Source organism: Astyanax mexicanus, chromosome 13, assembly GCF_023375975.1.
Source record: "Astyanax mexicanus isolate ESR-SI-001 chromosome 13, AstMex3_surface, whole genome shotgun sequence".
Taxonomy (NCBI): Eukaryota; Metazoa; Chordata; class Actinopteri; order Characiformes; family Acestrorhamphidae; genus Astyanax; species Astyanax mexicanus.
Genome location: NC_064420.1, coordinates 4,902,829 through 4,927,476, shown reverse-complemented (window position 1 = coordinate 4,927,476; position 24,648 = coordinate 4,902,829). Strand labels below are relative to the sequence as shown.

General features: G+C 38.9%; 1 protein-coding gene across 1 annotated transcript in view; it reads left to right on the top strand.

Annotated features, from left to right (window-relative positions):
* The window catches only part of plxna2 (plexin A2), a 410,426-nt gene that overhangs the window by 370,425 nt on the left and 15,353 nt on the right, over positions 1 to 24,648 (top strand). The window contains exons 26-29 of the mRNA XM_049486476.1: positions 1,661 to 1,764; positions 13,648 to 13,747; positions 22,059 to 22,249; positions 23,333 to 23,502. Coding sequence (XP_049342433.1) covers positions 1,661 to 1,764; positions 13,648 to 13,747; positions 22,059 to 22,249; positions 23,333 to 23,502 — 565 coding nt within the window. The remainder of the gene's footprint in view (positions 1 to 1,660; positions 1,765 to 13,647; positions 13,748 to 22,058; positions 22,250 to 23,332; positions 23,503 to 24,648) is intronic.

Here is a 24,648-nt window from a genome sequence, read left to right as displayed (position 1 = left end):
GCTGATGTATTGGAACCGCAAGGAAAGTTCAAATGCGCTGTAATGCTACTTGGCAATGCTGCATCAGCAGCTGTACAAAAAGAGGCGGTGACATCACTAGTGATAGGGAGAGTCCTGATGAGTGGGTTGGTTAATTGGTCTTGTAAATTGAGGAAGAAATGGGATACAACAAAAAAATGGCCCAATCCCATGTCTCTCCTAGACTCTACCACTTAGCCTGGTTTTCACGTTCATGCCTTGGGGAAGGGTCGGTGTCCTGATTCTTGTTAAGCTGGAGGGGTAGGTTAAGGGATGTGCTAGGGCTACAAGACCTTTCAAACTAAGATTTTTCAGTGGAACACTCAAAATAGAGGGCTACAAAAAATATCACTGGTGTGAGAGGGACACAAGCGACCAAAGAAACCCACACATTTCAGTACTTTCCTTGTTAAAATAATGCAATAATAATGCAATAATTATATAATTATATAAGTTAAATTTTCTTCAAAACAAGCATAACAAATTGCTAGTAGTTCACCTTAGTAGCTAGCTATCTAGCTAGCCAACTTTTCCTTTCCACCGTAAAGAGACTGCCGCTTTTAAGGTGTAGTGGAAATTAATTAAAAGCTAAAAAATAAATAAAAAGGTTACTAAAAGCTAATTTCAGCTTCCTATCACAGGGAAATTAAGGATAAGACAATAATAATGAATTGCCGCACCACCTGCCCCTGCCTTTCGGAAGACATATGATAAAGAAGCCTTTCTGTTCAGTGGATCGATTGCACATTTCCATACATCACTTTTTTACGGTGATTCGGTTCGTAAAAGTTTCACTAATTTAAGGCAGTTGCATTGCAAGTGAACCAATCACGCGACCCTACACACTACACTGGGAGCGGATAGCTTCCACAGTTGCAGCAGACTACAGTCCCTGTGGGCTCGAAAGCAGTGCTTTCAAACTTCAGTAAATGTACCAAACTTCACTCCTAGGTTAAAAAAAGCCCGATTTTAGATGCTGTAATTGCCTTCAATTTTTTTTTACTAATTATATTTATTAATTAGCTTGCTTGCTAACTGCATCAGAAATGAGGTGTTGTAATTTTTTATTTTTTTTTGGTTCCGCCTGTTATTGCAGCTTTATTCTAGGTGTCGATGGCATACCGAGTGGCTATTTATTTGTGTACGGTTTGTGGATATGTGTGTGTGTGTGTGTGTGTGTGTGTGTGTACGACTGACCCGGGTAAAGAATGACAGACGGGCTAACCAGATTGACTCCCTGCCTCATATCTGGCACACACACTTTTCACATTCATATAGCACAAAAGCCCCCCTATCAGCGCTGCAAATCAGCCTTCCAACACCTCAGCCTGAACAGCCACTTCCATTACGAGCTTTTTGGACGGAACTGGCACAGCCTTGGCGTGAGTGTGTGTGTGTATCTGTGTGTGTGTGTGTGTGTGTGTGTGTGTGTTTTACGGCCATCATCTGTGCATCTGGCAGGCACACAATCAAATGAAAAGCACTGAGCAGAGAGGAAAAAAAAACAAATCACTGATCATTCTGTCTTTGAATCTCTCTATTTTCCCATCAGCTCCCTCTTTAGTGCATTTTTTTTTATTATTAATGCATGCATATTCGAAAGTGTCCATTTCTGAATAGCTGGGGGTCTGTTGTGTTTCAGAGTGGCGCCAGGGCCGAATGGCACGAGTGGTCTTGCAGGACGAAGATATCACCACCAAGATCGAGAACGACTGGAAGAGACTCAACACACTCATGCATTACCAGGTAAGGTCATAAGGTTAAAAGGTCATATGCAGGTCTGTTGACTCGGGTCGGGTCCTTGGTCCTTGGTTTTTTTTTTTTTTTTTTACTTCTGTTGGATGTGAATTGCGCGTGAAATGCGGGTAACTGAGGAAGGATGTGAAGGATACATCAGCTGCGTCCTTCAAATATCTGTCCGCTTTGTAACACTCAATACGAATAAAGGTGCTTTTCCACCGCTTGGCTCGCTTTTTGAAATGAGCAATAGCACAGTACTGATCGAAACTACTAAAGGCACTATATATTTCAGATTCTCAGTTTGTGGCTTTAGTGTCACATGGGGTGCCGATGATTGTCTCTGTCCAATCAGAGCTCTGCATGGTTTATACCTTATGTTTTAGGCTCTTCACAACTCACGTTGTCTCATCCATCTGACACCCAATATCAGGCCCCATGCTATCTATCTATCTATCTATCTATCTATCTATCTATCTATCTATCTATCTATCTATCTATCTATCTATCTATCTATCTATCTATCTATCTCTATGTTCTGTCTATCTTTCTCTCTCCATCTGTTCTCTCTCTCTGTTTTGTATATATTTCTCTCTCTCCATCTCTCTGTCACATCTATCACTCTCTCTCCCTCTGGTTTCTCTCTCCCAATCTTCTTCCCTCGCTGTTTTCTCTCAATTTCTCCTTCTCTCACTCTTCTATCTATCTATCTATCTATCTATCTATCTATCTATCTATCTATCTATCTATCTATCTATCTATCTATCTCTGTTTTGTCTTTCTCTCTCTTCTGTTCTCTCATTCTGTTCGCTCATTCTGTATCTCTATGTTTGTCTATCTTTCTTTGTCCTATCTATCACTCTCTCCCTCTCTTCCCTCGCTGTACTCTCTCCCTCTTTCCTTCCCTCACTGTTTTTTTTTTCATTTTGTTTATCTATCTATCTATCTATCTATCTATCTATCTATCTATCTATCTATCTATCTATCTATCTATCTATCTATCTATGTTCTGTCTATCTTTCTCTCTTCATCTCTATGTCCTATCACTCTGTCTCTCTCTCGTCTTCTTTTGCTGTTCTCTCTCCTTCTCTCCTTCTCTCGCTGTTTTCTCATTCTGTTTCTATCTATCTATCTATCTATCTATCTATCTATCTATCTATCTATCTATCTATCTATCTATCTATCTATCTATCTATCTATCTATCTGTTTTCTCTCTGTTTTCTCTCTCTGTTTTGTCTATCTTTTTCTCTCTCCATCTCTCTATCACATCTATCACTCTTCTCTCTATCGTTCTTCCCTCTCTGTTTTCTCTCCATTTCTCCTTCTCTCATTGTTCCCTCATTCTGTTCTCTATATATCTATCTATCTATCTATCTATTTTTCTCCTGTCTTCAGAATGCTAGTACTTGTCAGAGAAAGAGAGAGAGAGAGAGAGAGAGAGAGAATGTGTGTGTGTGTGTGTGTGTGTGTGTGTGTGTTAGCGTTACGTTTAAAGGAGACTGTGCTGTTTGTTTGTTATGAGCCGTTTCTCCGCCTCAGCTTTCTTCACGTTGCTCATCATCCTTTATCTCACTCATTATCCATAAGAATTGCTGTGGGGAAGAGAGAGACACACACACACACACACACACTCACACGCACACACACACACACTCACACACACACACACACGCACCAGCCACAAACATGACACAACACAAGCACAAAAGGATGCTTGTGTGCAGCGTTGATGACAGATCTGAGGGGGTGTGTGTTTATGTGTGTGTGTGTGTGTGTGTGTGCGTGACGGCCTAAACACTTGATGGAGCCTGAGAGGCTACACAGCGAGATGAAGAAAGGGAAAGAAACAGAGGATGAGAGAGGAATGAAAGAGTGAGCGCTTGGCATCGTTTTAGAGGTACGCCATCACATTCACAGCAGAGTGGCACTTGAGATCCCCTGCCAAGTTCCTGGTTATGATTTCACAAATGCAGAATAAGGCTCTTATAATGCTATTAAACCTCAAAGAACTCTGTGTGAGTGTGTGTGTGTGTGTGTGTGTGTGTGTGTGTGTGTGTGAGTGTGTATGTGTGTGTGTGTGTGTGTGTATATGTGTGTGTAAGTGAGTGAGTAAAACATTTGCAGTTAATGAGAAGCTGAACAGTTTGGGATTCAGTACCTGCTGATTCTTTCTAGTAGAAGTGAGAGATAGAGGGCGAGAGAGATAGATAGAGTGGGAGGGAAAGAGAGAGAGAGAGAGACCATAGTTCTTTTATCTCTCTATAAATGAATGACAATGCAAAGCGGTTGGTGTGGTGCAGTGGATAACACCACCGCCTGACACTCAGTTCCAGCGGTGGCATGGCTGGGCCTGCGGTCTTACACTGGTCTCTAAACTGGTAAAATATTCAAAAACTGAGGGGCAGTGGTGGCTCAGTGGTTAGAGCTCCGGACTATTGGTGGTAGGGTTGTGGGTTCTTTGTCCTTTGAGTTTAATACCCACTTTTGGGCACTTTGGACAAAGGAACTAACCCTTCATGTTCCAGGGGAAGCATAGCATGGCTCTATCAGCTAAGAAGAATATGCAAAACTGGACTATCGATGCCATGGTTGTGGGTTCAATACCCAGGATTTGCAAGCTGCCACTTTTGGGAACTTGGACAAAGATCTTAACCATTTTTCTTCTAGGGGCACCATAGCATGGCTCTTTCAGCTGGGAAATGTATGCAGAACTTGAAGGGCAGTGGTGGCTCAGTGGTTAGAGTTCTGAACAATTGGTGGCACGGTCATGGGTTCAATAGCCAGGTTTGAAAGGATGCCACTTTTGGGCACTTGGACAAGGCCCTTAACCCTTCTTTTTCCATGGGAACCATTGCATGGCTCTATCAGCTAGGAAGAATATGCAAAACTGGACTATTGATGCCATGGTTGTGGGTTCAATACCCAGGTTTTGCAAGCTGCCACTTTTGGGAACTTGGACAAGGATCTTAACCCTTTTTGTTTAAAAAAAAAGCTCGGCACTGTCAGTGGCAGGTTGTGGGTTCAATATCCAGGTTTGACAGGATGCCACTTTTAAGCACTTGGACAAGCCCCTTAACCCTTCTTGTTCCAGGGGAACCATAGAATGGCTCTATCAGCTAGGAAGAATATGCAAAACTGGACTATCTATGCCATTGTTGTGGGTTCAATACCCAGGTTTTGCAAGCTGCCACTTTTGGGAACTTGGACAAGGATCTTTACCCTTTTTCTTCTAGGGGCACCCTTGCAGGGCTCTCTGAGCTGGGTAAAATATGCAAAAACTCAAGGACAGTGGTAGCTCAGTGGTTAGAGCTCTGCACTATCAGTGACAGTTGTGGGTTCAATATTCAAATCTTGTTCGTTCAATACCCACTTTTGGGCATTTGGACAAGGCCCTTAACCCTTCTTGTCCCAGGGGCACCATAGCATGGCTTTCTCAGCTAGGAAAAATGTGCAAAGACTGAGGGGCAGTGGTGGCTCAATGGTTAGAGCTCTGGACTATCGGTGACAGGGTTGTTGGTTCAATACCCTAGGTCAATATTGTTAGAAAACCTTGTGTTAACTTGACCAGTTTGATACCCAGACTACTTTATAAGTTTGTTACAATAACAAATCAATTTATTCATTTAATATTTTAATATTATACAGATGATGCAGTCAATAAAGTGATGCAATACATCACACAATACAATACAGAGCAAGGAATGCAAGGAATGTAATCCCACAGCAGAAAAAGGCAGTCGATGGAGCTCCGGACACTGGACAAAAGGACACTCGACAAAATTGTCCATCACCTGAAGCACCCTACCATTTGAGGACAGCTGCATTTAGCAGGGCGTAGATAAGTTGCCAATCAGCCGCTTACCACAGGGGCATGATAGCGGTGCGGTCAGCGGAGTCGAGACAGGGAGTGCCTTCCTGCTGATTACTGATTGTGATTGCGCTGAGGTGATTAGTCTGCCAGCTCGTAAAATAAGGTTTTCATTAGCCTCGATGGTAGATTTTCCCCTCCAACCCCCCCACACATCTCTCCCTCTATCTCTGTCTCTCTCTTGATTAAGTTCAGTTCAAAAGTCAAATATGATTAAGCCTAATCCTTACACTGAATATTCACACTGCACATGACCGAAAGTGTTGCAGACAAAAGTATGTTAATTTAGCCGCACATTATGGCCCCACATCAATTCGGGAGCATTGCACAAGCCAAACGCACCTTTGCAAGTTTCCAATTGGCATTCTTTTTGCAGTTTGGTCACCTATGCCCTTGACCAATCAAAATTGATGTTGCCCATTGTGTTTGGCTGTGGAGTTCACCCAGATTCCATGTGCACACCAAAGCAAACTAAGCTCCTGCATGGAGCCCATTCTTTTTTTTGTGTGTGGATTCTCTGGGTTTAAGACATAGTCAAGCCTTTAGGTTTGAGATTGTGTCTTCTTTAGATTGCTTGTGTTTGAGTCCTAGTTGAGTCTTAAGTCTCAAGATGGGAATCCTAATTGATTTGATGTTCAGAGTCGAGTCTCTGGGATTGAGTCTTAGTTGATTCTTAAGTCACTGTGTGTGAGTCTGAGTCTTTTATGTATTCCCTGGATTCATCGCTGGTTTTAGTCTCAAATCTCTAGGTTTAAATCCTAATTCACTCTTGATTCACTTGGATAGATTCCAAGTTGAGTCTCAAGTCTCAAGATTAAAACGTTTGTGTCTTTTTTGGATTAAGTCTGAATCTTAATTGAGTCTTGATTATTTGGGTTAGATTCCTAGTTGAGTCTCAAATCTTTAGGTTTGAGTTAGTGTCTTTTCTGGATTCCTTGGCTTTAAGTCTTAGTTGATTTTAAGTCTCTGGGTGTGAGTCCAAGTCTTTTCTAGATTCCTTTGGTTTTGAGTCCTAGTCGAGTCTCTAGGTTTGAATTATCTGGGTTAGACTCCCAGTTGAGTCTCAAGTCTTAAGGTTTGAGTTTGAGTCTTTGATTCTCTGGGTTTAAGTTGCAGTTGAATCTTAAGTCTCTGGTTGTGAATCTGAGTCTTTTCTGGATTCTTTGGGTTTGAGTTCTAGACTTGAGTCTCTAGATTCGAATCCTAATTGAGTCTTGATTCTCTGGGGTAGAATCCAAGTTGAGTATCACGTCTTTAGGCTTGAGTTTGAGTCTTTTCTATATTGCTGGTTTTGAGTTCTAGTCTTGAGTCTCTATGTTTTAATCCTAATTGATTCTTGATTCTCTGGGTTAGATTCCTAGTTGAGTCTCAAGTCTTTAGGTTTGACTTTGTGTCTTTTCTGGATCCCTTGGCTTTGAGTCTCAGTTGATTCTTAAGTCTCTGGGTGTGAGTCCAAGTCTTTTCTGAATTCCCTGAGTTTGTGTTCTAGTCTTGAGTCTCTAGGTTTGATTCTCTGGGTTAGACTCCCCGTTGAGTGTCAAGTCTTTAGGTTTGAGCCCGAGTCTTTTTTGATTCTCTGGGTTTATGTTGCAGTGGAATCTTAAGTCTCTGGGTGTGAATCTGAGTCTTTTCTGAATTCTTTGGGTTTGAGTTCTAGGCAGTTCAGGCCCTCTTTTTCGACTGGCAAGAAACTGACTAAACTAAAGAAAACTACAAAAAATAAAGATAGTAACTACTATTCATGTATAGTGTCTTGAAGTCTTTCTCTCTTTCTTTCTTTGTGTCCCTCACTTTTTATTTTCCTAATTAGTAGTGGTGAGAGTTATTGAGAATATTGCAACGTCTGAATATGATTGTAGACTGCCAGTGTTCCCCTGAGGGTCTGCTGCATGCCTGGGGCAGCAGATGAATATGTAATTCCAGGGGTTTGAGTGGCGCGAGAGATAGGAACGTAGAAAATTAACAAGTCAAATGTGCAAAGCGGGAGCTCAGTCGCGTGTCCAAGATTGTGGCAAGTTGTGTATCTGAGTCTGTGAGTGTCAGTGACCGTGGATCCATGCCGAGAGCATCTCTCGTACAGTATGTCGCTCAGCTGCCTCAGAGCAAATTATAACGTGTTGTAAAACATAGAGGATGGTATGAAATTAGTCATGAAGTGTTCCAACACATAATAAGCAATGAGCCTTAATTGTGTATTTGCGAGTTTTTTCGGGGTGTCTGAAAACACAAGAGGCACAGCTGATAATGCACAAGAAGAGCAGCAGTGTGGTTCTGTATTGGACACCAAAGCTTAGGACTTAACTGGCTTGTTCTCAAGTCATTTTCTCCCCAAAAATAAGCGAAAGGTTTCCTTCAGATCCCTTTAAGTTCTGTTTATAAACAAGGGTTAATCTACAGCTACAGTAGATACAGGAATCACCAGCGTAAACTGTTGATCATAGGAGTTGGATTTTGGCACAACACCAGTACTTTTTCTTCTTCTATTGTTTAATGGGTAACAATAGCCTGTATCCATGTGATAGCTTTTGGTCTGAAAGTCCAAAATATGGTCCAGATCCGAATGGTCCAGCAGGCTAAGCGCTGCCACTACGATCGAGAGATCGCTGGTTCGAATCCCGGTTATGCAGCTAAAGCAGGGGTCGGCAATTAAGTTTGGCCACGGGCCAAATATTTTCATTTGGAAAATGAAGTGTAATGGGATGCTAGTAGCTCTCCAGCCCAGAGGGTTGTTGAACCCAATTGCGGAACAGTTGATCTCAAAGCAGGTAACCCCAAGAAGAAAGAAACAAAAAAACAAATAGAAATACACATAAACTAGAAATGTAAACCAATTTATTTATTTATTTTATCATTATCGTTCATTGTAATCAGTATAATCAATATAATGCCTATTGCCGACTCTTGCTCTGAAGGGTGATGTCACTCAGCATAGGGCATCTGTGAGCTGATGTATTGGAACCGAGTCGCTGCGCTTTTCTACGAGCGTTAGCACTGTGATGCTACTCAGCAATGCTGCATCAGCAGCAGTTAAAACAAGGCGGAGTCTGACTTCGGAGGAGGCATGTGCTAGTCTTCACACTCCTTGTGTTGGGGCTTTTACTAGTGATAGGGGGAGTCCTAATGAGTGGGTTTTGAAATTTAAAATGAATAAAAAATATGTAATGTGCTTCCATATCATTCTTCTTTTGGAAGATTAAGCTCCTATCAAACCCTGATTGTAGCGTCGCGTTGGCGTGACTGAACCGCCGCAGTTCAGGATAAGCCGGATGCCGATATAAGCAGTGAGTGTTTACTGGCTGCTTGAAGGTGGCCTTTGAGTTAAAGCCCTGGCTGCTCCGGGTGCCTCAGCTGATGGCCATCGCTGAGGGTTGGAGGGCAGGGGGATCAGAGATAGGGGAGAAAGGCCAGGCTTTTTTGTGTTTGATGGAGGCCTTATCACGCCAAACGCTGGCCCCTTATCACTCCCGGCCAACCGCTATCAGCCGGCCCGCCTGGACCAGGATTATCCCTCAAGGGCAAATCCACCTTCACTCAATCATCTGCCATCTCCTCACCGCACACTCTCGCATGCCTGGCACTCCTCTTGCCGCTTTAGAAAATACTCGGGGATGCATGTGAAAGGAAATCGAAGAGAAAGAGAGAGAGAAAGTATAACAAAACATTCACCAATTATTATATTTTCTCGCCTTCCGTCTGCCTCGTTTTAATAGGTACAGTGCTTGTGAATACATCTACGTCAATGGGCGTGGTGGTCTGGAAATCAGGCGTGTTAAAGGTAAATTTCTGGCATATTGCTATGCCATCTTGACAAAGGAAAACACAGTCAGATGTTCATTGCTATCATGTCAGCAAAATTTGAACACAGGGCAAACCCATAGCTTGTGCCTCTTGGCAGCTACGCAAACTTTATTCTGTTTCTTCTGCGGAGAAGCATTTGACTCATCCATATAGCTGCATCCCTGAAATAGCAATCTGCCAAAAAAGGGGAATGCCACGATTCTGACGCGCTGATTGGGTAATTGAATGCTACACTCAAAACATGCTGTTCATGATTAATTAAGAGAATTACATGAAGTGCATGCCTTTTGCGCATTTGACGTCTTGCAAAGTGTACTTTTCCTGCTGTTACGATAGCAAAGACACACTGAAACGCCCTAAATCAAGCTGTGCGGCTCATCTATAGATCACTAAAGACAAAGAGTCTTTTTTTTTTAATGTAAAGCTGATTTTTTTCTTGTCTTGATGCTCTGAAACATCCAAATCAGCTCCTGACAGCTTTGCTGTTTTTGACACTGCCGCACTGTCGCGGAAACTGTTTCCACCGTGCATTTTGAAGCAAAGACTATTGATTTCTTTTTTTTACAGCAAAGCAGGCAGCAAAGCAAATGAATCGCGAGGTTAATGTCAGCAGATGACTAGTCGATGGTTTCGGCATTTGTGGCTAATAGGCGGTTTGCAGCGCTTAAGAAGCAGACGCTTTAAAATGTCAGCATTTGAAGTCCTTTTTTTGGGGGTGAGTTTTGAGTTTGGAAATTTGTAGTATTGAGTATTTTTTAAGCTTTTAGCATCATCCGACAATCGTGTAAAAAAAAGAAGTGCTGGTAATGGGGCCTTAACTGGTGTCAGGGGTGAAAGATGCGAATCCTGAAATGAGAAATGAGAAAATGGGAGGATGGTGGGCGGAGGATGGTGGGTGGAGGAAACATCAACTGAAGAAAGAAAGAGAAAGAAAGAAAGAATAAAAGGAGAAAAGAAGTTAGCAGTGCAGATTTAGCATGTTGAGAGGCAGCATGATGAGCAAGCGAAGTGTCACCTCTGACATGCTTTCCTCCACAGTCCTCCAGCGCTTCAAGTGTCTCTCCAGCCCGGCCATTAGCCCCATCCATCCATCCACCCGCCTGCCTGCCTGCCTACCCGCTGAAGGAGTGGGCCCTGGGCTGGACGCTGGCTAATGGTCCTGGGGAGGTGGGGGTGGTGGAGGATGGAGGGTGGAGGATGAGGGGAGAGGTGGGAGCCTGTCGTTAGCAGTGCGGTAGAGCTAGCAGCAGCTTTCTGGAGCTCTGACAGAAGCTGGAGGAGATAGGAGATTATGGACTCTATTATAGAGATGAGAGAGGGTTCTTTTTTCCCTTTGTTAGATGGACTTTTTTCCTCAGCCTTCTCTGAACAATGAGGCATCACCGACTGCTGGAGTCTGACTTCGTCCTCCCCCACCTCTCTACCTCTCTCTCTCTCTTTCTCTCACACAGTGCCCTCACTGTATACAGTACAAAGATATATACAGTACATACAATAGTGGGGAACTGGTGTACTGGTAGTAGTAGCCGATAGTAGCTGATTTATGAAGAGCCTGCACACTTCCCATCTCCACTGTTTTATAAGAAAATGACTGCATAGCACTAGAGGGAGCCAATGAGTGAGAGTCCTCAATGAGTGGGAGTGAATGGAGCTAAATGCTAAAGCTAAAAAATAGTAACTACTAAAGCTATATGCCCAGGATATTCCTTTTATGTTACAAAGTAGATTAAAGTATCTAGCTAAAAAGCAAATTATTTCATCCAGATAAATATTATTAAATACCATTGGGCCATAAATCAACCAACATATTTTGTCTGCATCATGCTCCAGATTGTTTGCAGTGTAAAAAAAACACTTAACTTAGATCAGACATGGACATTGTTTATTGTTTTTTTGGACAAAACATATAAACAATTAACAAGTAACACTGCGTAATTATGAAAAAAAAAAAGAATATATATGTTTATTATCTGGGCATATACATATAAATATATATGTATATACAGAAATGTGGATACATGCAGACACAAAAAGCGACACCTCTATCATCTATTCCTTTATCACCTCTAACTCCAAGTCCCAGAATCCCCAGCAATAATCAGCGCAGACCAAGTTCATATGTGAAACACAGCATAAAAACCCCAGCCAAACCTTAGTTCGCTGTCGCACCTTTGTAGAGGGGTGACCGGTAACAGAGGGGAAAAGAGAGAAGAGAAAAAAAAGGATCTTAAAAGAAGCCAAAAATGAAAAGATCTCAAAAAAAGAAAGGATCACAAAAGAAAGAAGACTTGATTTACTGTATTCCTTTGTTTGAGCCATGCCAAGTGGCATGTCCTTTGTTTTGCCTTTCCCGCCATTTTCTTCTCTGCCATTTTTAAGGCCTTTTTCCAAAGCCATTGTGCACATTTCAAGTGGTGCAGTGGTGACACTCTGGTCAATAGAATAAAAGAAATGGTGCTGTGCTGAAATCCGTCTGAATCCTGTATCTACTGTAACTGTAGATTAAAGAAATAAGTTTGGCTATTTAAGGCTAGTAAAAAATGGTTTATACTACTTTGTTGGAGTAACGGTTTCTACTGTCCAGAGAAGACCCTCTACTAGATTTTGGAGCCTCATTGCTGTGAGGATTTGATTTGAATTGATTTGATTTGATCAACCCCAACTCTGCAACTTGTCCAACCCAAAGTATTGGATGGAGCGCCATCATTCCAGAGAACACAGTTCTTCCACTTCTCCACACCTCAATGCTGTCAGCAATCAGTTATGGTGCCATAAGGTTCATTTTTGTTCCATATCTGCTCCAAAGAGTTCTATTCTATAGCAGTACTTTTCTACAGTGACTAGATAGGCTGAATGGCAGCACTTGCACGTCTCTGTCAGCAAGGATTGAAAAAAAAATAATTACTTGAGTTGTTTACTGAAATAAAATGCTTCCAGGTCCATTCTTGGAATGGGCTTCATTCCAGGCATGGAGAATCACCTTGCGATTTTACTAGTGCTCATTATAAGCGCATAACCTGTAATTAGCCACTTGCCTTTAGAGATAACGGCAAGAGTTTCGTAGGTTCCTGAAGAGGAAAGACCTCATTGATGGAAGTGCTCTGAGTGGGTGGACAGCGGAGAGCAGATGAAAGGAAGAATCATACGCCGCCATGCACCCACTCTGCTATTGAGCTCTAAAACAGTCGCTTCATTTACAGCGCCATTACCATGCAAAGGATGAGCCGATTCAGACATGCAGACGTAAACGATGAGTCAGACGACAGCAGACAGCAGAAAGACTCTCTTTCCTAGTCCTAGTGTGGTTTAACCCTTTCTTGACCCATCACACCAATCAATAATTGGGTGTGTTTTGGGCATAGCATGAAATAAACCAATCAGTGTGCCACTTATCATTCCAGCTAAGAGCCAGATGAGCTCTGACTTTGGCACGTTCGTATCTTAACAGCGCAACACTTGTGCACTTGTGCATCTCAGCAGAGACAGATACTGACCTGAGCGTTCACACTGTGAAGACACGCCAGCAGCTCACTTAAGGCAACAGCAATGTTATTTTACTCTTTATTCCATTTACTGTTAAGTTAAAAGTCAGGAACAACTGTAGGAATGGACTCTAATGATGGACTGTTGTCAGGATTTTAATCAGTGAGTGGCGCACCTGTGTGTTCCGCCGACAAAATACTACCAGAAACATGCCAGACATTGAAATTGGTCTGATGGTATTTTAACGGTGCAGGCACAAGGCATGAACATAGACTGTTTACAGGGTGTAAGATAGCAATGAGCATCGTGACGCAGCATGTCCAATGTGCTGGGTGTACAACAATACAATCTAGAAGCTTCCGAGTCTGGGCATGTTTTAAAAAGATGTGTAACCTATAGATTCTCTTGTTAATTTAAGTTCTCTTGTGGATGAGCGGAATTTAAGAGAGCAAAAGTGGACAGGGAGCAGAGAAACACAAAGAATGGACATTTTAAAAGAGCTGTGGAATGTCCTTTAGACTGGGACAAATGCGTGCAGATAAACACTTGTGGCAAAAAACTTTTGAGAAGTTTTCAAAAACCTTTTAAAATTAGGATTTTAGGATCCTAATTTACTCTTTTGATATTGGAATCATGATATTCCATTTTTTGTCCATATTGATCACCCATTATTCATGTGGTTTAAATGAAGTGATGGATCTCTCTCTCTCTCTCTATTTTCTCTCTCTCTCTTTTTCCTCAGGTGTCAGATCGCTGTGTGGTGGCGCTGGTGCCGAAGCAGACGTCCTCCTACAACATTCCTCCCTCAGCAAGCATTTCCCGCACATCCATCAGCAGATATGGTGGGTTTTTCTCCCCGAAACCATATACAGAACTACTCACAGCCCACATCCCAACATAATGGAAAGATTTCCATTTCTATTCAACTTGAAAAGTCACAGTTGAAAGTCACAGTTTCCATCTGAAACACTGATTCACTGCTAGAAGTGTTACCGTACTGAATATTGTATTGTCTTGATCAATACCATCCTCTCAATTCAATAAGAACAAGAAGTACAGTCATTTAAATACAGATTATATTGCACAGGGTGTAATACCTATATACCTATACACTCTAAAAAACAGAGGTACGATATGAGTACTTTTTTGTACTCGAAGGTACATTCTTTATAATTGTACCCTCAAAGGTACAATATTGGTCTTTACAGGGTCATATTTGTTCCCTCTGAAGTACAAAGTCATTTCTAACAGCAATAAGTACAGATTTGTACCATTTAACCAGCCAAAAGGTACATTCAGTATTCTGCATCACTGTACTAATGAACAGTATATATTTAAATTGCACATTTTTTATTTGAAAGCCAGACAATTTTGTATCATCAAGTTTTTGAGCCATTTTTAGTTGATGACAATGTTTATAATCTTTATAATCTATACTGGCACAAAAACCATGGGTACAAAAAAAGTACTTTCACTGAAAGGTACTTTTTTGAACCTTAATATAAGGTACAGCCCCAGCGACAAGCTTTGTACTCTTTTAAGTACAAATCTGTACTTATATTTCTTAGAGTGTATATACAATACCTATGAATGCAGTCGCTTTATTTTTAAACATTGGATTTAATGTAATTGCATTAGATACATAGTCTCCGGTGCTTTTTATATTTGCTGTGGTAAAAAAAAAAAAAATAGTGAATCAAGAACTTCATAAATTCTCAATTTAATAGCAAGACTGACATGAACAGAGTGAAATCCTTTTTTATTCAATTCAATATTGTCATTATAATTATCACACATCACAGTTCCGACAACAAATCCAAACTGTACAGAACCTTCTATTGTAAATGTAGCGATGTAAATATAAATGATCTTTTTTTAAATTTATTTAATTATCATTTTAGCCACATAGTCAATCATGCTACTAATATTTGTGTGAATTTAGGGAATTGCTGCACGCTCATCATTGTATCGCAAGTATCGCAATATTATGTTTTGCAGCACCATATTGATTATTGACAGTTTGCCTAAAATTTTATTGTAAAAATGCAAAGTTTGGATGCACAAGTAATCCAAACTACGAAAAAAAAACATATGGAATTATTTTAATTATATCATAAATGTTAAACAAACCAGAATATGTTTTATATTTTAGATTCTTCAAAGTAGTATCTCTTGCTTAGATTAGACAGTTTTGCACATCTTGGCTCAACTTTCTCCATCAGCCCTTTAAAACAGAGCCACCTGGAATTCAGGCTTTCAGTTAACAGCTGTGTTGTAAAGAGGTAGAGTTGGTATACAGTAAATAGCCATATTGAACTAATGTTCTAATCAATATTATGGCAATTACTACTCAACTAAGTAAATTCTAAGAAAAACTCTTAGGAAAAACAAGGTCAGTCAAGTATCCTCAAGTGCAGTCGCAGAAAAAAACATAAAAAAAAGTGTTTTATGATGGAACTGGCACTCATCAGGGCTGCCCCTCTGTTGCGCAGGATAAGTTTAGGTTCATATAAGTTACCAGCCTCGCATGAGAACCTGCTACTTGCAAGTTAAAAGCTCCCCAGATTAGAGCATCCAAATGCTTTTGCTTTTGGAGTATTGTGGTTGGTTTAACACTTTCTAAGTTAATAAATGATTCCTTATGTGCTCTTTCATTATGGTCTGGATGAGAAGGTGAGTCCAAACTTTCGATTGGTACCATATACTTCACTATATACTGAATGTTAACACCTGTACCATGGTACACATTGTTGTATCACCAGATTTACGCCAATTTTTCAGCCCTTATTATTAATACTGACACATTTCTGTAGTACATTACAAAAAATAAAATAAATAAATAAATAAATAAATAGGTAAATAAAGATTAATAAGGGATATGTCACATGACTGCTGTGAGCCTGTGTGCACGCTGCCTCTCTGCAGCTTGAAACGCTGGAATGATGGCTCTGGTGACAGTGTTTACTCGTGTGTGTGTGAGCTGTGTGCTGCAGTTTGCTTTACAGCCCGGAGGAAGCCCTGGGGAGGCTGCAGGAAGTCAGGATAAAAAAAAGAGAGAGAGAGAGAGCGAGGAAAAGAGAGAGAGAGAGAGAGAGGTGTTAGCGTTCACCAAAAAGCCAAGTAACGCTGATTCCTCAGCTGACTTTGGATGCTGGCCGTAACGGGCAGATCCACACATTAGCGCCCTCCCCTAGCGCAGCTCTGAGGGAGTGCCACAGGGCTCCCCATCTGGTCCTCTCTCGTTCTCCAGCACGGAGCCGCCGGCCGCTCTCTGATTGCTAATTATGCGCCGCAAATGATACTTCACACAGGCGAAAGCCGCAAACGATGCACGGCCAAAACCGTGCCGCTCCGATTGGCTGGGGCCCGCTGCACGCCGTCACCTAGCAACCTTGCCAGCTTCGCGCAAATATGTCACCCACCTTCAACCGGCTGGAGCGAAGCGCGTGTGAAATGTGAAACGTGAAACGTGAAGCGTGAAGCGTGTGCCGCCACGCAGGCACATAAAAGGCCCGAGCTAATCAAAGAGTTAGGCGCAGTTTAACAAACATAATTATCTTCCCTAATCATTTACAAACAGACTGACATTTAAAGCGCAGCTGACAAAAAAAAAAAAAGAGGAGGAGGATATTTCAAAAGAGGAAAGATTAGAAACCCAATCAGCACCTGCTAAACGATATTTCACGGCAGAAACCTTGACGCTTTATGAAAAAAGCGCCCGATATTTGCAAAACCTCCCCTAGTGAAAGAAAAAAGTAGATTTAAGAGGGAGAAGAAGTAAGTATACTTATAAGAATTTTTTTTATGCTATAGTGCACTATATATAAGTGTTCTTGCAGCCACATTATATTATAAATTTATATATGTTTTAATATACGTTACTAAAAAAAATTTAGCGTGTTACATATTTTAACTTTTAATTTTAAATATATATATTTTTTTAGTAGTAGTTTATTAGTAATTCAATTTACTTTTGAAAAAAGTACATGATACATTGCACTCTTGTAGCCACATTATATTATTAATCAGTATATTTACTTTTTTTGTACTTATTATACTTTAATTGTATAAAAATAGGGGAATTAAAGAGAGCAAAAGTGGACAGGGAGCAGAGAAACAAAAAGAATGGACATTTCTAAAGCTGTGGAAGGTCCTTTTAGCCTGGGACAAATGAGTGTTCTAGTAGCCACATTATAAATCGGTATATTTACTATTTTTTTGTAATAAAAATTGTATAAAAATAGTCTTAAAAAAAGTGAACAAAAGTAATATGATTATAATACATTTAATGAGTATTGCAACTGTATCACTATTTATTATACACCAGGTTTATTAGAAATGTACTAAGAATTGATGTTAAATATATGTGATCCATTTACATTCAGTACAAATATATATATGCTTCTTGTTTTTGTCTTTTGTCTAGTCTTTTTTAACTTCTAGTATACTGGATTAATTGGGTACAAAAATATATTTAAATATACTGTACTACAATTTTTAAGCGTGTTTTAATTATTTTTTTAAATAGTAGTTTATTAGCAATTTAATTAACTTTCGTATTTAAATTACATGATGTATTGCACTTTAAGTGAACTACTGTAACAGTTGTTTTTAGCGCACTTTGCTAAAAATGTTTGTACAAAAAGTATATTTGGAAATATATAAGGTATTGTGGAAATATTTTGAATTGCATTAAACTAAAAGTGTACTTCATAGTAGTAAATTATTTTTAAATATACACTATATTGTTCTTTTTTAAACAAATATGATCAAAGTTTAGTTTCAAACAGTTGATGAAAGCATAATATTAATGTATTTATTATACACCAGGTATATTAGATGTGAAATGTACTACGAACTGATATTAAATATATGTGATCTATTTACATTAGAGTACAAATATGTTATCTTCTTGTTTCTGTCTTTTGTCTAGTCTTTTTTAACTTCTAGTATACTGGATTCATTGGGTATAAAAATATATATTTTAATATATTGTACTACACATGTTAGCATGTTACAAAGTTAATTAGTAGTAGTAATTTAATTTACTTTCGAAAAAAATGACATGATACGTTGCACTTTAAGTGAACTGCTGTAACACTTTGCTAAAAATGTATGTACAAAAAGTATATTTGGAAATACGTATTTTAGAAATATTACGTTTAATATTTCATTAAACCAAAAGTGTACTTCATAGTATATATTTTTAAATACACTATATTACTATATCAAAGTTTACTTTCAAACATTTGATGAAAGCATAATATTAATGTAATATTATTATGTTTTAAGTACATTAATTTGTTTGTATATTAAAAGCATACTTATACATTTCTCAATATGTTTTAAGTACATTTAAGTATATATATATATATATATATATATATATATATATATATATTTTTTTTTTTTTTTTTTTTTTTTTTTTTTTTTTCACCAGGGTCACGCTTCTTTAAGTTCCTTGTATCACTCCTTTACATCCCTGCAACCTTTTAATTGCTGGTAGTTACGAGTTTTCGTTTCATTACAAAGGGCTTGTTGAATATTTTAGGAAAGTCATAAAATATCCATGCAGGGGCAAAGCAGCAGAGCGCTGTCTCTTTTGTGTGTGTGTGTGTGTGTGTGTGTGCGTGCACATGGGTGTGTGTGTGTGTGTGTGTGTGTGTGCACATGTGTGAGTGTGAGCATGGTGCACACAGAGCAGAGCAGGTCTCACAGCCTTGGCGCCCATCAATCACAGCGTGGCATGGTGTGGGCACAGCTGCAGCTCGGCACTCGCTGATTGATTCATATCAGTTTAATGCTCAACACTTAGCATTTTGCCTCAATTTAGCATGTCAGCACCCTCAGCCCAAATTAGCACTTAGCTCACATGAGTCACATGACTTACATGACTGGTGGTGGAGAGAGACATGAGTTATATGGAGCTAAAAATGTATTTTCGGGCGATACGGCCCTAAAATAATATCACAATATTTCATGGTATTTTTTTTTTTGTGTGTGATAAGGATACTCTTTCAAGAATTCACTACTGCAACAAAATTAAAATATTTTTTTTATTATTATACAATATTATTATTGCATACAATATGATATGGCACACCCTAAACTAAGATATTATATATATATAGAGATTTTTGTAACAGAAGTCAATGATCCAGAATGTCATGATACTAAAAAATAATAAACTCCAAATATCTCCGTCCATATACGTATATGCAGGATTAAAGTAAAATAAATGATACTGGACACATATAATCTCTAATATAGACTCTAGTAGATATATAATGGGAATATAAAAATAATAAGAACAGTGTGAATTTTTCTTTTGCTAAAAACAGTAAAAAAAAAAAAAACACTTTGTAGCAAACTGACTGTGAACCAATCTTGGTAAAATATAATTAAGTAAAAGATAAATTTAGCAAAATAAAAGTGAATCAGTAAAATATGCTTGTTAAATATAAGGAATATGTTTACATTTTAGTATGTTTAGTATGTTTAATAGGGGTGTGACGATTTTGATATTTTATCGAAATCGACCGAAATTACGTCATGGTCTCGATAAAGTTAATAATATATCTTTATTATAGAAAAAAACTTGTCATTCTCAGGGACAGAGTCTTATTTTTCATGTTTAACTGATAGAGTTCAGTTTGTTAAGGCTCTAATTGTTCTATTCTTTTGTACATGACTGTTCCTGTATTTTTTTATTATTTATTTTGTTATGTTGCACATTGCTGTTTTAATTGTGCACACTGCTGCTACCAAAAAAATCCACTAGATGGCATCACATATATATCTTAATTAAATTATTTAAATTGGACCATTAGTGCCTAATGTGGTGTATTGCAGATCACTTGTATCACTTTGCATCACTTATATCAAGTCCACCTTTTGAAATAAGATAAATAAGGTAAATTGGATGAATCAAACCAATGACTGACCATAGACTAATCTAAAACTGGCATAGGCCTCTATGCTGTAAAAAAAGAAAAAAAAATCGAGAATCTAATTGAATTGTGACCCTAAAATCGGAACTAAAATCAAATCGAGGATTTAGAGAATAGTGACACCCCTAGTGTTTAGTATGCACTGAACGATCGAGATGGCGTCACCGCGAATCGACTGCATCTCGATTTTAGCAAGACTCACATGTCTGTCAGTAATCGTTCTGTTGCTCGGGGCTCAGTGGGAGTAGTCAGGGGGTTGGGCTGGACTTGTGTAGGAGCTTGAGTTGGATTTGAAAGCATGGTCCTATTTTCTATTTTACACACACACACACACACACACACACAAACCTGCGTGCACTCTCCCTCATTGCCAAGTCCATTTCCTTTTAGCCCTGTCCAGTGACCGCAATCCACTCCGAATTCCTCTAAAACCTCAGTGTCACCCAGGCCATTTGCTTTGCTTTGTCGTCGGCTGCTCTCTTTGAAGCCATGCGAAAATGTGCAAGCATAAAAGAGAGAGAGAGAGACAGGTAGAGCAAGTGAGCGAAAGAAAAAAAGAGACAGAGAGCGAGAGTGAACGAGTGAGTGAGCCAGCAGGAAATAGTAGAGACTGATCTCTCCTCCCCAGAGAGTGCCCTGCCATGAGGTAAAAAGACATAACTCTAATTGCCAGCAGCGAGACACGCTGTCTGATGGCTTAACGGCAGGGGATGAGGAGCGCTTAAAGATTAGAAATCTTTAGATGCATTGATTAGATGGGAACAGCACATGATCCTAACGCACGTCACAAGCACAGTACATCATCAGAACCAGCCAATTATAAAAGCTTTAGCGATCAGAGCGCCGAGAGAATGAACTCATTTCAATCAGCCCGTGAGACCAGTCCTCCAGAGAGACACAGAGAAAGAGAGAGAGAGAGAGAGAGAGAGAGAGAGAGAGAGAGAGAATTTGAGAACCAGATACTTTCGAAGCTTTCATCCATTTGGTGTGAGCTGCTATACATGTCTTCTTTTTCCCCAATTTTGAAGGCCCACTTGTGATGGGCAGTGCTGCACCACTGGCTGCCAGTAGGGGGACTGGAAGACATAGGGGAGGAAATGGTAGAGTTGGATCCCAAAACTCCAACTCCCAGAATCCCCGGCGGTGATCAGCATCAACCAGCTGCACCTGTACACCACCCTATATAAACCTAATTCAAACCAGACCTCACTGTTGCACCTTTACAGAGGGGTAAAAAAGAAAAGAAAAGAAAAGAAAAGAAAAGGTGATCTCAAAAGAAGGAAAGAGATCTTAAAAGGAAAGCCACACAACAAGAAAAGAAAAGAAAAGAAAAGAAAAGGTGATCTCAAAATATGGAAAGAGATCTTTAAAAGGAAGCCACACAACAAGAAATTAAAATTAAAATAAAATAAAATATCTCAAAAGAGAGCATAAAGGTACAAGCCATTTTGTGGCATTTCCTTTGTTCTGTTTCCCGTTACATTTAATAGGTTTACATTGCTAAATACAGCTAAATAAACACAAAAAACTGCTAAAGGAATTAGTAAAAAATGCCAATAAGTCACCAGGCTCTTTTAAAAGAGTGAAATATGGAAGAATGTTGGGGCCAAAATGGGTAAAATGAATAAGGTTTCCAGAGTAATCACTATCTTTACAGATACCAAACACACACAGTTTATTAACAAAGTTTCTAGGCTTACAGAAGTAGTCTGGGACAGGCAGGGTCAGTAAATGTATGGCAGCAAATGTAATCAACATATCAGAGCGAAGTCAGGCAAACAGGGCCATACACAGGAAATCCAGCAGATAAGGGACAAGGCAAAGAGTAGAAAAAATGCATAAAAAAAACATTAAAAACATTCAACACTTGTCGACGGATGAAGAAAACTGAACAGTATTTTATACAAAACAGACCAGGTGCAAACAATCAGTAACTGGGAGAGCAGGAACGCCGTAGCATCGCATGCTCAGCAGGGAAGTCCTGTGTAAGTGCATGCTGGGAATTAGAATCTTTGTTGTGTGCGCTATTTATTCTACAGATATATTTGATATGTTTGTGAATGTGTTAAAAATCATCAGATATAATGATTTCTGAGTCTTCATGCTACAGGCTCTGTATTTATTTTCCGCAGTCTGAATGTGAAGTGTTGTGGCATTTCCATGACCGTTGTGTTTATGCTAATCGTGCTGTTTTTCCCCTCAGACTCGACGTTCCGCTACACAGGAAGTCCAGACAGTCTGCGCTCGCGGGCGCCCATGATCACACCTGACCTGGAGAGCGGGGTGAAGGTGTGGCACCTGGTCAAGAACCACGAACACGGGGACCAGAAGGAGGGCGACCGGGGCAGCAAGATGGTGTCTGAGATCTACCTCACCCGCCTGCTAGCTACTAAGGTGAGTCTTTAGTAATGACTATTGATGACTTCTGTGCTTGATTACAGTGTGCTTCAATCTCAGGTGGGTCTATGAGCTTTTATTTTACACCAGGGTATCTTACATTTTATTTAATTGATTTATTTATCTTTAAATCAAACCATAATGTGTCTTAAAATATCTTAAATAAACTTTTTTTTTATTTTGTGCGTTGCTTTTTTAAAAGACTGTGAAATTATTCTTAATTTTGTATTTTAGTGATATTAAAAACATCTTCCATTTAATTCACCTTTAACCTCAGACACCCTGAAACACAACCTACTGTACATGTAATATCAATAATTAACATAATAATAAATATTAATTAAATATTTATTATTTATTATTAATATAATTATTATTATTTATAAAAATGTATAATTTATCATAGCCATGTTTATTATGCATCATGAACTGTAATTATAATGCATTAATAGCTGTGTTTATAACATGTTATACATCAATACCAAGAAACTCAGTCCCAGAAAAAGCTTCCAACTTAAACTTAAACACATGCTCAATAACCCTATAAATATATTTTTACCACTCATAAATTATTCTTGTCTTGAATATAATATTAGCTCTAGTCATTTATAATGTATTATAACAGGTATGTGTGCACTCCAAGTAAAGAGCCAGACTTTCATTGTGGGACTAGATTATTTACGATGGATATATACTATTTTAACATATACTATATTATAAGCACAGCTTATAATGTATTATGATCACAAGTCATAATGCTTAATTGACATGGCTATAATGGTTTATGCATTTTTATAAATATTTATAGCCATGTTTATTTGTAGCCTTATGAATGCATGATAATATGTTATGAATGTGGTTATAAAGTCTGATAGAGATGACATTTATAGAAAGTGTTACCAGTGTCACCTATACTCTATATCTCCAAAATGCAGCTTAACAGTTTTTTGGAAGTCCAACTTTCCAAGATGTTTCTATTGGTCTATTCTCTATCAAAAATATACAATGTATATTATTTCCAAATGTAAATTTTCTTGTATACACTCTCTGATATTCTCTGTTGTTGGTGTTTTTTTTTAGGGTACACTGCAGAAGTTCGTGGACGATCTGTTCGAGACTCTGTTCAGCACGGTCCACAGAGGCAGCGCCCTGCCTTTAGCCATCAAATACATGTTCGACTTCCTGGACGAACAGGCCGACAAGCACGGCATCCACGACATGGACGTGCGCCACACGTGGAAAAGCAACTGGTAAGGCCTGAGCTTACACCAACACCAACACTTTTACACCAACACCTTTATTTTTATTTTTATTTGTATTTAAATTATACTTATAGACTTAAGGCGATGCCACTGTGATTAGAGAATCTGCTCGGCATCAGCAGCCGGAGTCTGAGAGTCTGAGAGAGTTGGCTATGCTCATTCTGGTTGGGTACAGTAGATGGCGCTGTCTCCACTCGTCACTCGTAGTGTATTGTTGGTCAGCATAGGATGTGATGCTAGCTGATTAGTTAGCTGATGTGATGCTAACGGCTAATGCTGCATTAGCGGCAGTTAAAAAAAAGGTGCAAAAAAAAATTGAAGAGAAAAAATGGGACAAAGTTAATGTTAAATTAAATTAATTAAAGATATGTGGAAATAAGTGTCTCTATATTTTAAAGGAGAAGTCCGATGTGAAATAAACTTGGGTTGTAGTAAAACACGATAATGAGTACAAATTTTTGACGAATAGCCCACCTCTATTAACCCCCAGCATTCTAAAATACAATGCTTTTTTCTGATGCTCCCAGCAGGCTTACAATGCTAGTGATAGGGGCATAAAATTGCCTGTACAAAGAAATCACTATTTCTTACACCATTAACAAGCTCTAAGTTGCTCTAAACTTTATTGGTAAAATTCTGAGAGACCTGACATTTAAAACAAGGCATAAAGAGCTTTGAAAGTGTGCAGATAGTTTAATAAAAAAACAAAAAGCACAAACATATATATATTGCAAAGTAATTGCAAAAAATGAAATCTTAGCAAGTGAAATTATCCAGTTTCAAAGCAATAAATCTTATTTCTTGCTCTGATAAGATTTTTTTAGTCTTACTAAGCATTGTAAATATAAGATTGTTAGAATTTTCACCTTATTTTAAGTAATTTGAACTCAAAATTCAAACACAAAAAGTCACCAGTCAAGTTATTCTGATACTTAGACATAGAAATTTAAGATAGAAAATGAAATATTTTTGCTTGATTTGAGTCTTACCTCACTCATTTTGAGCCTTTGTCATTGCTTATTTTAAGAATATTTTATAAGAATATTTTGCTTACCCCATTGGCAGTTTTTTTTTTGCTTAATTTAAGCATTTATGTCTCAATTTAAATAAATTGCACCTAGTTTTTTGCCAATG